At 34.7% G+C, this 13,969-nt stretch overlaps 1 protein-coding gene across 6 annotated transcripts; it reads right to left on the bottom strand.

Moving 5' to 3' along the window:
- Positions 1-511: 511 nt before the first annotated feature.
- LOC106179024 (ephrin type-B receptor 3) lies at positions 512-13,942 on the bottom strand. Of its 6 annotated transcripts, none has more exons than XM_013562508.2 (9): positions 13,814-13,942; positions 10,949-11,106; positions 9,458-10,153; positions 9,072-9,191; positions 8,228-8,341; positions 7,741-7,854; positions 6,810-6,878; positions 2,080-2,268; positions 512-787 (listed from the first exon to the last, which is right to left on the bottom strand). In XM_013562508.2, the coding sequence occupies exons 2-9, from the start codon at positions 11,025-11,027 to the stop codon at positions 774-776; spliced, it is 1,395 nt and encodes a 464-aa protein (XP_013417962.2). In that variant the 5' UTR covers positions 11,028-11,106; positions 13,814-13,942; the 3' UTR covers positions 512-773. The 6 variants fall into 6 exon arrangements, with proteins under 6 accessions (XP_013417962.2, XP_013417959.2, XP_013417963.2 ...); XM_013562505.2 differs by having other exon boundaries at positions 2,091-2,268; XM_013562509.2 differs by having other exon boundaries at positions 2,098-2,268.
- Positions 13,943-13,969: the final 27 nt, after the last annotated feature.

Genomic DNA, 13,969 nt, shown 5'->3' with positions numbered 1-13,969 from the left:
CTACAGAGCCAGAGAGGACTTGACATGCTGTGATAATATCCCTACTAAGCACCATGGGTAATTTTCCTAACTAGTTCTCCACCACATATTAAGACATTCACAGCTAAGTTCAAGAAAGATGCCTACATGTCACACAGCACATGTATCATGTTAACTTTAGGCTATACATTGTGCAGTGCATGTTTTACAGAAAAAAATACCTATTTCATTAAGAAATTGACACAAAACACAATGCTTTAACAGTTTTACTCCTTATTGAGTGTTTCAGAATTTAATATACTACAATTTGGTTATATTCTTTCCAAAAAAAAAACAAAAAAAAACAAAAGGCTTACAGAAATCTTGAATTTATACTGACAGTCAATGAAAACGCATCATTTGTTTATCAAATAATATTTTAAGTTCCTGAGAAGGATACATCTTCTTGGCAAAAAAAAAAAAAAAAAAAAAAAAAAAAAAAAAAAAAAAAAAAATGAAAGCTTATGCTTTTGTTCTCTCAGAGTTCTGGAAAGCAGATGCATTTTCTCAGTGAAAAGACAAAAGCTTAAGCCTTTGGTTTCTCAGAGTTCTGGAAAGCAGATGCATTTTCTCAGTGAAAAGACAAAAGCTTAAGCCTTTGGTTTCTCAGAGTTCTGGAAAGCAGATGCATTTTCTCAGTGAAAAGACAAAAGCTTAAGCCTTTGGTTTCTCAGAGTTCTGAGGAGCAGATTCTCCCTCCTTTTCATTCAGCTTCTTCACCTCCATCTCATCGTGTAGATAGCCGGGACCGTTTTCTATGTTGCCCCTCCTACAAAAAATTGCACAACTTATAACGATGTATATGATCTCAAATTTTCTGGCTACTAAAGTTAACCAAATGTCACCACATGGTTTCAAATATTTAATTTAGAGAAATACAGAAATACATTGTTTTGTATTAAATGAAATTGCATATTTGAACAGATTTTTCTGCTTGCCTGCTTTGCTGTATATGAATGGGGGAGATAAGTAGGTCAGATACGTAGGTCAAATTTAGGACCTTAAATTTAAAGTGTCAGTTTAAAGCTCTTTTATGCCCGATGGGGTGAATAATTTGGTGTGTGCTTTCTTTGAATAATTTAGAACATGTAAATAAACAGTTTATTTTCATTTTCACCAGCTCAGTGACCAAAAACATGCCACAAATGTGAGGTCAAATTATAATTGCAGCAATCAGTATGATTTTTATAAAATGCCAAAAAAAAAAAAAAAAAAAAAAAAAAAAAAAAATTACATACACAAAGATTTGGTATGCCGCATGTTTAATAGACAAGATATGCGCTTTATTAATTTTAAATAAACAAATAAAAAGTTTAATCAAATTTCCACAACCTCAGTGAAACAATATATGCTTCACATGAGAGATTACTTGCAATTAACCAGACTGAGTTTTAAAATGCAAATAAGAAAAACATTTTTCAAGCTGTTAAAACAAGCACTTCTTTGAATGTACAATTATGGCACATGGTATGCAGTAATATGCTCTACTATTAATATCTCTTCAAACCTTCAACTCAGTTTTCAACATGGAGAAAACAAGAGAAAAAGTCACTCAGAGGAAAACTGCCATACATCAGATATGAGCCCAGGATTTCAAAACTAAAATCTGCAACTAATGTTCAGAACCAAATATGACAGAGCAAAGTTTTTATTAAATGACATGTGATTTTCTCGCACACTTTTAAAAAAACAATGTCTCAATCTATGTTGATATTTGGGTGCGTGGTAAGGTTACCTGTTAATGTTACCCATTTGCAAAAGGAAATGGCATACACGTACATGAAGAAATTATCCTTTATACTTTTTTATAAAGATAACTATGACTTTTTGAACTAGACAATTTTTTTTTTGTTCTGTCCCTCTCCTCCAGGAACTGGTCTTTGTTAATTACCATATGTTACAAACACCCAACCCAAATTTTTGGGTTAATATCCCTTGAGGTCACCCAAAATAATGCAAAATTCCACAATTCCACACAAAAAGCTCATGTCTGATGCATGACTTCAGAACACACAGAGTAAGCACTCTGTACACACATATAATGACAATAAGCGATTATACCTGTTCTGTACCTGTTACCTTTCTTGTTCCAGTAGCAGTAAATTCCTAGGCCCGCCAAGCCCAGCAGGATGACCCCTGCGCCAACCCCCAGTCCAATGTAGAGGTCATTATTTGACTGTTGTCCAGGGGGGGTCTTGGTGGCTATCACTGTAGTATGAGGAGTAGTAATAGAAGTCACAGATCCATCGTCTGGAACATGAAATTCAAGATGTTTAGAATGCTATGCACAATGGCTAATTTTTTTTGTCAGAAAGAACATTTAAATCATCATTTTTGCCAAAAAAAAAAAAAAATCCAAATGAATCTTACATTTGAGTGATTTTCTAAGCTAATTTATCCTGTTAGTACACAACCAAATTAAGCTGTGATATCCTGCAAAATTTTTGAAAATGACAAACCCTGATAGTTTGACGAAAATACCTAACTTAATTAACTTTCTACACATCATTAAACAGTAATGTTAATTTGTCACCAAGACAGTTCTTTACAATTAAAAAAAGAAAAAAATTAAAAATCAGTAAAAATGCTATGACATAGTTGAGAAATGCACAGGTAAAAAAACTTATATAGTAAAGGCAAACATGTACTATATTTATTACAAAAGTGATGCACCTTCATGCTGCCTAAAAAGAGGATGTCATCAATGAAATGAACAATAAAACTTTAGTAGTAACTTTAAAACAGAAGATTTTATTTAAGAATAATAGCAGTGACTTTTTGTAATTGACTTTAAAAAATTGACAAATCTAATATGATATTATGATTAAAATATTGAAGCCTAAAGGAAATAAAAAAAAGTTTAAGCCATAAATAAGTGAAATATGCATGGAACCTTAATTCAATATGCTAATTCAACTGTAAGTAACATAGGAGTTTAGGGAACATTCCCATAAAGTCATCGCACTAGCTGGATCGATCTAACTCTCAGGGGATTCTCACTAAATTGCATTCAATGTAAGCAGCCTAAATGTCAGGCACACCTACTCAAGCTACAAGGGGTTAATTGACAATTATAGACAATCACCCCCTAGTTACTGAAGGGGGCGTGCCAGACAATAAAGCTGATTACACTGAGAGCACTTTACGAGACACCCCACAGATTTAAACTGACCCAGCTAGTATGATGAGTTTATAGGAATGCAGTCATAAATACAGTCCAGGGGTTTCATCACTTCTTGGCACTAAACAAAACATCAGTGTTTCCACCTAAAACATCCCCTTAGTTTGTTCTGTCTGTATCTGAATCTTTTCATATATAACACAATGACTAGTGACATCCACTTATCTGGATCAGTCTTTCTAATCAAGAAATGAGAAAAGAAAAGGTGTGCAATGTACAAGTCCCTTCTGGTGGAGCCTTTGAGTTCATCTTCAAGGATGCCTTTAATACACATAATTATTGTTAAAGATACATTTGACCTGAGTGTCTGTGGAGGGTGGATTCCCAGTAATGCATATAAATCACTTCTACTTTGTCTAGTTTCTTAATATATGACTCAAATACAGTTGATATGCCAAGAGATAAACCAAAGTAATTACTTGTTCATCCATAAAACAGCTTTTAACTGTCCTTTTTTTCAAAATTTCCATCATAAATTTTACATTTTCATATCTGACCTACTTATCTGCCCCTCTTATATACAGCACAGAAAGCCAAAAAGCAATTTCAAATATATGGTGGCATTTGGTCGATTTTTTGTGGAAAAAAAAAAAAAACAACTTCATATGAATCTTAAATATTTATCCAACCTTTCACAGTTAATACAGTTAATTTTCCTGTTCATCTGTGCAAAATTAACACCATCCAGTCCCAGGAGTTGCCAGCTATTATTACCAACGACAACCAGAAAAAACAGATCAAATACAAATGTTTTGTTTAGTGGGCTTGTTAAAGTTCAACAATATGAAAAGATGTTAGCAAGCGACATAACCTTCAACGTGAACTATAATACAAATCTAAGGTAGTAAAACTTCAAAAATGACTCAAAAATATCAACACGAAGACAAGAATACCTGTAGTTGCAACCATAGGCCTTACACGTACAATGCTGCCACCTACAGTAGTGTATCATTACTAACAGCACTGCCACATTATAATCAACAAAAATTTAATCTGGGACTTAAACAGAGTGAATAAATATAAATAACCAAACATGAGCTAAAGTTAGGGAATCACAGAAATTTTTATTTCTTGACGAACCAATATAATTGTTCGATATAGAATTATTTTTTACAATGTAACATAATGATTCTAAATAGTGGGTAGGGCAAATTAACTTCTTGGTTTAATATAAATTTTGTTTTCTCATGAGATAAATAATCGTTTATATATTACAAGAAGAATAGCTTGAATTGATCTCATAATGTTGCCTAGGCCTGCAGCCTGTTTTTTTTTTCTCTTTTTTTCAGTGAGGGCAGGGGGGCGGGGTAGAAAGAATAATTCTTTAAGCCACAATGAGATCAATAAACTCAAAATCTGATTCATGCTGTGTGCTTGCTGTGCAGTTATATCGACTATAACAGGATTACAGGTCTACTTTTTTTACTTTATTTTATTTCCATTTCTTTTTTAGAAAAAAAAATATCCTTTTGAAATTGCTGGCTACAGACCTGGCAATGAGATAAAATAATAAACAACAAAAAAAAAAAAAAAAAAAAAAAAAAAAAAAAAAAAAAAAATAATAATAATAATAATAATAAAATAGTAATAATAATCTCAAAGACTATTACAGTAAACAGTAACAGAGGCAGTGCGGTTACAGGTACCAAGTTTTGCTACAGGTACCAAAATGAAACCCACGATCAGACATACTTCAAATCAAAAGGATAACAACTGTTCATTTCAGCTAAAAAATGAATTTTCCTGGTGTAAATGACAATTTTTCCATACTAACCAATGGTTAATGAATTCATTTCTACCTTCAAAGTAGGTCTCATTTTTTTTTTCCTAAAAAGTTTTTTGTAACAATACAGAGTATAGCCATCTATGGAGGTAACTTGGTCTGATGAAAAGCGCAAATTTTAGAATAACTGCTATTACCCCCGTTTTTTTTTGTGGTAAAATATAATTTATCTTTCTATGAGTTGTTACCTCCTCCAAGGAGGTTATGTTTTCATCCCTGTTTGTCTGTCTGTCATCAACATAACTCTAAAAGTTATGGACCAAGTTTGATGAAATTTTCAGGGTAGGTCAGAAGTGGGCCAAGGAAGAGATGATAAGCTTTTGGTGGTGATCCAGATCAATAATCAATAACAATCAAAAATTGCTGACTTGGCAAAGGTCTGCACTCTCGGAGTGCTTTTCTAGTTAACAATGTATTTATTGTGACATGTATATCTCATACAAAGAGTTGTTATCCCTTCAAATATTAGACATGATCTGGGGATATCACAAGAGAGAAATTCAAGAAGCAGCACCTCAGATTTTTACTATGAGGAAAAAAAAAAAAAAAACACTACCAAGAAAAAGTTGTGCTGTTCCTTCACTTCAGTTATTTCATACAGTCATATCTATATCAGCCAACACAGTACATGTATCTACTTTAAACTTATTCTATCAATCCAAGTATACATACACATGACTTTTCAAATAGGCAACAAGCTTGGCTTTGTATAACTTCAAACACTACAATATCATAGTTTTTTTGAGAAATATAATTTTAAAGTCAAGTTTTAGAAGAACTTATATAATATACATGAAAAGCAAACATTAATTTAGCAAACAAACAGAGGTAATAGAGAGAGAGGCAGCAATGCTAGCAGAGATCTAGAGGACTCTGGCATCACACTCAGATTTGACAGAGCTGAAAGAAAAGACAGAGAAAAGGTTTTTTTAAATGAACTGGAACTGTTACTGTCAGAAGAAGTTGTATTTAAAAACTTAACGCTAATGAAATAAGGCTCTAAGACTTGACAAAAAAGAAGGTGAAGGCAGTTCACACAAAGAAAGGAAATTCCCAACTTAAGATTTCAATTAAATGAAAACTAAATTTTTGAGTGCATATCACACAATACTTTCTTACAAATAAGGTATTTACCACACCACCTATTTTATGATTAATAAACCCAACCAAGCTTTAAGAAGATATTACATGTATGATTCAACAAGGAATGATTTTAGTATATTCAACCTGAACTGTAGCCAGCAATTAGAGATGAGGTTTCTTAATTGAACACACACTCACGCACAAGAAAGGAAAAAATTACACAACTGTCACCACCCGCACAGTGGCTTTCAGATGTCTGCACAATGAAGAATGGTTATAATTGCATATCACTTTCTTTATCCCTCAGACAAAGTATTTTAATAATTTCACTACTGGAGTGAAGGGGGAGGGGGGGGGGGGGAGAGAGAGATGGGTCAGAGAGGACACACTGGTCACAGGAGTTACAATAGTGTGCATGCATGCAGGTGAGCATAGCTGCATGCATGGGAGTGGCTAATTATGTCTACACTGTATCATATGCATGCATGTTATGAGCAAAACTAAGTCTAGTCCTGCCCATCTTGTTAAAATCTGAATTATACACAGTCTTCCAGTAAGCGCAATACCCTCTAACCCCATTTTGATATCTGTTAAGTGGGGAAAACTTTTTTTTTTTTGGGGGGGGGGGGGGGGGGGGGGGGGGCAGGGGGGAAGGTAAGAACCAACCTGCTTCACCCTTTTATAAGCTGGATTAAATCTCTTTTTTATCCTCAAAAATGTTATTCTACATCTTATTATTATTACCTGTTGTCACGGTAACAGAACCAGAGGTTGTTGTAGTTGTAGTTGTAGTAGTAGTAGTAGTCGGTAGACCTGAGTTAGAACAGGTAAAATGTTAAGAACTACAAAACAAGTACTTGCCATAATCCTGGTTAGTAAAGTTGTACATTTAGAATAATAATTATCATTATGATTCACAAGTATCAGATATCTTATTTATAATAATATTTTATTTCTTGAAGAATAATGAACAGCTATATATGTCAGACACATGTCCAACACAAATCCAACCCACTTTTCAGAATTTAAAAAATGGTATTTTTCAGTTTTTCATGCTTGACTAACAGTTAGAAAACCAACAGTTTTCCACTTACAGTATCGTGTTATCTCTGAAAGTGCATGGATATGACGATGTAAGAGACAGGTGATGGCTGTATGTACAGTCTAAAGTGTACATAATAATGTTATATATACCAGAGAAACATCAAATTCAACTTCTCCCCCTTGATCAGATCAAGCTCTATTTACTTTACATTTCTTATCATCTTTATTATAGCATCTGCCTACTGAGAAGTCCAAGGTAATGTCTACATCATTCCTTGACAGAATATAGTATTTGGTTTTTCTACAATGTTGTTGAAATTTTCAAGACAGAAAAAGTGACACAACATTTTCCATTAAATCTTGACAGCACCTCCGTATATTGCTTAAAGATATTTTTCTTTGCCAAGCTCGGCTCTTCTAGAGTGTGGTCTTCAGATAATACTGCACACATGATTTTTTAATAAAATAAAAAAGATTTTAAAAAATTAAAAAAAAAATAAATTTTTAAAAACGGTAGATAACAGGTACACCAAATTGTGGCTCAGACAACAAAATCCCAGGTGGATTTTCACTCAGTCAGCTCCTAACCCACATTCAGAACCAGACTGCACAGAAAAACCCATCTACTTACTTTCACAATTCCTTCCCTCGTACACTCCAGTACAGGTACAAAAATATCCCGTCCCATCTCCATTGTTAAAACAACTGCCGCCATTTTGACAAGGATTGTTGAGACAAAAGTCCGCTGAAAGAAAACAAAGTTAGATAAAGTTACAAGTTTTGCATACAAAGATTTCTTCAGAGAGCTATCCAGCAATCATTTGTATCGCCATTGGCGTCAAAAGACGGCCTATATTTCCAAAGGCGGCTGAGCACCTTACAAAGTTTTTGAGTTGGTTGGGCTTGCTTGTGTTGGACTCCCTGTGAATGGCATCCAACTTACAAAATCACATTTAGGACTTCATGTACCCAAAATCCTTGGGAAACCCCTGTTCCCATATAATATTTTCATAAGGCATATCATTTTAAAACACTATTGTAGCCAGTAGAAGTGGTACAGTACTTACTATTCTGGCACTGTGACCCCCTGTAGCCAGTAGAAGTGGTACATTACTTACTATTCTGGCACTCTGACCCCCTGTAGCCAGAGGGACAGGAACACTGGTAGCTGCCTCCCAGGTCTGCACAGGTTCCTCCATTCTGACATGGGTCAGGGGTACAGGACCCCTGGACTAGAAGAGACAGTGGAATAATAATAATAATAATAATAATAATAATAATAATAATGACGATGACGACAACTATGATAATAATAATAATAATAATAATAATAATAATAATAATAATAATAATAATAATAATAATTTATTAAGCCAATAAAATACAAATGTATAAAATTGGGAATCTTTTGCCCTGTAGTAGCGCCATTGAAATATAAAAAATGAAAATTAAAATTACATGTTAGAGTTAAAAATAGTTACTGCCGAAGGATAAAAGCTATTTAAAAATCGCTTACTACCCTTAAAAGCTAAGAGTCTCGAATTGCTAGGTAAAAATTTAAAAAGGGTATGGGCTGGATGGGAACTGTCTGTCATTATTGATAATGTTTTCTTTTTAGTCGTGTCTATGATAAGGATAACGAGTTCTGTCAACCATACTATGGGGTAGCCCTAGCAAATTTTTTCCCTTAGCCAAATCAATATTTTTCCATGCCTTTGCCTCCATATGCTTTAAATTTGACTAAAACAAATCAAATCAACCCTATTTTGTTTGCCAATTTAAGTCAGTTTTAGCATTTGGCTAAATTGGCAAGTGTTAGCGCTATCCCAGATACTCCACTTTTTTCTATCTCTGCACCCCATACAATATGTACATAACAAGTAGAAAATTCTAAAACATGTCATCTACAGTAATATTTTCAATGTCTGTGTATAAAAACAAGTGAATATATACAGCCCTTACCTATCTCACAGGTGGGGCCACTGTATATACCAGAACAGGCACACTGGAAGGTGCTGCCATCTGCACTATTAGAGCAGACACCACCATTGTAACATGGGGCACTGTCACAGGGGGAGAGACCTGGAAATGACAGATAATCAAAACATTTAATTGTACCTGGAATTCAATTTGACTCTCTAACTTCACAATTTCCGAGAGAGAGAGAGAGAGAGAGAGAGTTGTTATCAGTTGTTTATAATGTATTTAAATATTGTGAAATATTGACCTCATGTGAAGAGAATGTCTTCATCTCAATCAAAACTTCAAAATCAAATACTGGCAGCTTTACATCCATAGAATGACAAACAATATCAACAGTGTTCTGCAGACCTTAATCTCCCACTTACGATAGCACGCATTTCCAGAGCTGTTCCTGGCGAACCCAGGGTCGCATCCACAAGAGCCCGTCCCCGAGGACCACTGCCCTGTGCTGTAACACACCCTCTCCAGGGACCCAACAGGTGAGGAGTTCGGCGCGCACTGACCCGTTACCACAGTGTCTGATGGAAACGAAGCCGGGAAGGATATCAACCCATTTTGTAGAGCAATACATTTGAAGTAATGTACTTCAATGGTCACGCCCTGTATGTGGGCGCCTTCGTCTTTCAACGCTACGTAAAACCCTGCGGACCCGGCGGTGATGTTAAAGGTTGTATCTTTACTATCTGGGTTGCCGGGGTCATTCAAATCGACTTGACCTCGTTCTGTGAAACTATTCACAAAAGCTGCGTCTATTGTTTGTCCACTGGTTGACACTTTGGAGTACAACTTAAAGGACTGTTTGCACTGGTCAACAGTGTATATGGTGTAGTCACATTGGTACAGTATAAAACTCATTCTCACCCGCACGGAGGTGACCAGTGGATCTACAGATATGAATGGAGAGACCACCCAATTGTTTTGGTTTCCTGCGAAATTTCGCACGTCAAAAGCTTTTAGGACATTGTTTTTCGTCCACTGTGTCTGAGGGTCACTGTTGTCATCCCCATCTAACTGTAGCATCGTCCAGTTGTCAAATGTATCAGTACTCCTCATTAGTAAAACTGAAAAAAAAAAAATCACATTTTTAAATTTTACTTCGTGGAATTCTAAACATACGATAATGAGTCAAACTGTGATTTTTACAGATACTGTATTCAAGTAATATATTAAAATTAGAACACTTTTATTGAGTGGTAAAGCTCAGTTGAAAAGCAGACAACTATACAGTAAAAGCACCAAACGCTACAAAAAATACATTTCAAATGATTCCAAAATTATGTATCGATTAAAATGATCCGATTTATTACTGTACTGAATTATTTATACAAATTACTCTTGATTTCTAAATTGCATGTCAGTACTAGTACGTAGTACTACCCCCCACATTTCTCTGTGCCAGCCTCATCAATTCTTTCACTTGATGATTCAAATCAAATATTCAAGGTGTCTGTTAAAATGACAGGGCAGAGAATGGCTAAAGGGATTTATAACAGATTTTTTTCCCAAAAGCAGACTTTCCCGAGGGAAACAACAATTTCCCCATACTTACCAATAGTACTGTTAATGAATCTTTTGACATTCAAAGTTAGTCCCTCTTTTTTTCTAAAAAGTTTGGTCTTTTGTTATAATCTGTTAAGAGATTATCATACATATATAGCCAGCTATAGAGGTCCATGTGGTCCAGTGGCAAGCACAGATGACAGAATAATTGCCATAACCCCCATTTAGGTGGTAACATAAAATTCATTACATTTCTATCAGTTGTTTATAATGTATTTAAATATTGTGAAATATTGACCTCATGTGAAGAGTTATCATCCCTTTTATATTACAAACAAGGATTGTCATCTACTCACCTTCATCTCCCGCACAGTTAAATATCAGCAGGGAACAGAGGCAGGCTTTGAGAAGTGCCGCCATATTTACTGTCTTCATCTTCGGTGTCTCTAACACAAAACTACTCAGCTACTTGACACTGAAATTCACATTGGTTGACTCTTCCTGGTTCAAAGTTCTGGAAAACAATGGAAATAACAGGTCAACAATTAAAGAGGCTCCACACTGCAAAATATGATAATAATGATTCTTAAACATATGCATGCTACACACACACAAAATAATTATTATAATGATTTATTAAGTTGTTGTTGTTCTTGTACACAACATCTAAATAAAAGCAAGTAATGTGATACTTTGTGAATTAATGAAATATCACATTATTTTGACAGCTTTGTATCCCTAAACAGTTGATATGGAATAAAGAAATTCATGTTTCATAATACTAGGGAATGCCTGCCTCCCCCCCCCCTTTGAGGGGAACACCTCAAGGCCAAAGGACTCATTCACAATAAAACTATCACTCTAAATAGATCGATCCAACTCCGCAGAGACTCTTGCTGAATGCAGTCATATACACAGAATAACAGGCCTTTGCCAGGCGTTGAGTAGAGTACAGAAAACAGGTGAATATTAGAGTATGTTGGAAACAAGAGAAGGCTTCTTAAAGGGATAATAACTCTTCATATGGGATCTATATTTCACAATAAAAACATTGCGAACAACTCACAGAAATATAATATATTCTGTTTTACCACAAAAACGGCAGTTATAGCTATTATTTTGATATCTGAGTTTGTCTTTAGACCACATGACCTCCACTGATGGATATACTCTGTTATAATCTCTCAAGAGATTATAACAAAAAAACAAACTTTTTTAGAAAAAAACCAGGGACTAACTTTGAATGTAAAAATGGATTCATTAACCATTGGTAAGTATGGGAAAATTGTTGTTTACTCCAGGAAAATTCATTTTTTGGCCAAAACGAAGAGTTATTATCCCTTTAATATACTTACAAAGCAGTCACACAGTCAACAGCACACCTATGCCCTATATTCAGAGACATGTTCTATAAATATGGAACGGTGGTATGGTATTGACTCACTGAATCCAAACAAAACTAATTAATCATGCTTCCCCATTTACGTTCTGTTGGCATGACTTCGAATAAAAGAGAGGGGTAAGTTCACAGTGACAGCCATAACACACAATTTTTTTTAATTTTGAAAATGTGAGGTGTTCGAAATTACTGAGCCAATGCCATATTCATTAAAGGTCCTAGGCACACCTTAACACAGTTTTCAGTGACACAGAACCAGGATGTAAGCAAATCAATAACAAACACCTGACAATAGACACTACTTCAAGGCAACCAGGATGAGTCATACATGTATGTACTATATATATATAATATATATGACAAAGATATTTTATACAACAATTGATGTAGTTTGTTCAAAACGTTATTTCTATTCACCAGAGAGTGTATTACCACGGCAGATCTATTCACTGTATCAGAACTTTCCAATACTCAACAATAAATAAATAAATAAATAAATAAATAAATAAATAAATAAATAAATAATAACTGCAATCAGATGAATAAGAAATATAATAATGAACGTAAGTAGGTGCTAGCCTGCTAGCTGATAAGATGACCTTCTATTCAATTCCAAAACAATGATCCCATCTTCCCAAAACAATCATGATTGTGCAATTAGCTCTGGCCTACTTCCAAAACAGACAAACATTTCAGAGACAAGCATACCCGAGTCATTTTCACCTTTGAAATTGTAAAAGTAAGCAGTTAATAACAAGTAATATGTCATCACAATTTGAAACACGAGTCTTAGAGGTAAATTGATGTTTGTATTAAGTGCATGAGAAGCCACTTGACCTGATAGCACGGAACAATGAGTCATTATGCAACTCTGGATGAAAGTGAAGTCATAATTTCCCTAAAAATCTCATGGCACAGCCTACCAGAACAACAACTTGTGAAATTATCATAGAGATGACCCATTACACAAAAAAAAAATCTATCATATATCTGATTAAATATGAAAATAACATGACATTTATAAAAAGAGAAAATAGTACATTATTTGAGTCACAGGACATTGTCTTGCCAATTAATTTGGTATTAAATTCCACATGAGAAGAGCTTTATCTGATTTAAACAACAATGCTCTATTTTCCATATATATTCTTTGGCTGTTACTTTACAAGGAATAACTGTTTTCTGTGCGGACCATTATTTAATATCAGTTAAAAGAGCTCTCAAATTCTCCCACTTCACCACTACAGTGCATAAACTACACATCTCGGTGTCTTATACCCCCTGCAGGCCAGCCAATCTAAGAATTAAGTTCTACACATATGTTGGTCCTTTTCACACAATTCATATTGACATACCACTTGGCAGCAATAAATGAAGAATTTGTCAATTACAGCCTGCAGGATTTCAAGTCAAATCAAAGCCACCTACAGCTCTATGACTGTGATACAATTAACAATACATGTCCACTCTCTCACACCTCCTAATACAAGTAATAATAAAAATAAAACCCAATATGATATACATATTTAATACTAATAGAATTCTAAAATTCTTTTCTCTTTAATGGCACCGAATTAATTATATAGTATCAAAAACCAAGAAAAGACAACCAAATGTGCCTTTCTTACATTCGGTAATGAGATGTCCTAATCACTACAGCGCTGTGCTTTGCAATTCAACTCGTAAACAACTTGATACAGAAAATGGACTCTCCACCACCTTGGAGAGTTGAGTCGTGAAGACGTACTGGGTGAATTCCCTGCACGTTTAGGACCAAAACAATAAAACAATAGTTCTCGAGAGTGAAACAAAAACAACAAACCTTCACATAACTGTCGCCTGCTCTATTTTGGTGGAGTCTTTGGAAACCTACGCATTTGGGCGTTGCGGAAGCTGAGTATGGCTTCTCAGAAATCTTCATCCGGCTTCAAAACGGAAGTTTAACTGCCACCTGGCGGTGATATATATTTAATTAATT

The sequence above is a fragment of the Lingula anatina genome, chromosome 9, assembly GCF_051362555.1.
Source record: "Lingula anatina isolate TDL-2025a chromosome 9, LinAna3.0, whole genome shotgun sequence".
NCBI lineage: Eukaryota > Metazoa > Brachiopoda > Lingulata > Lingulida > Lingulidae > Lingula > Lingula anatina.
This window is presented reverse-complemented; position numbering and strand designations above follow the sequence as displayed.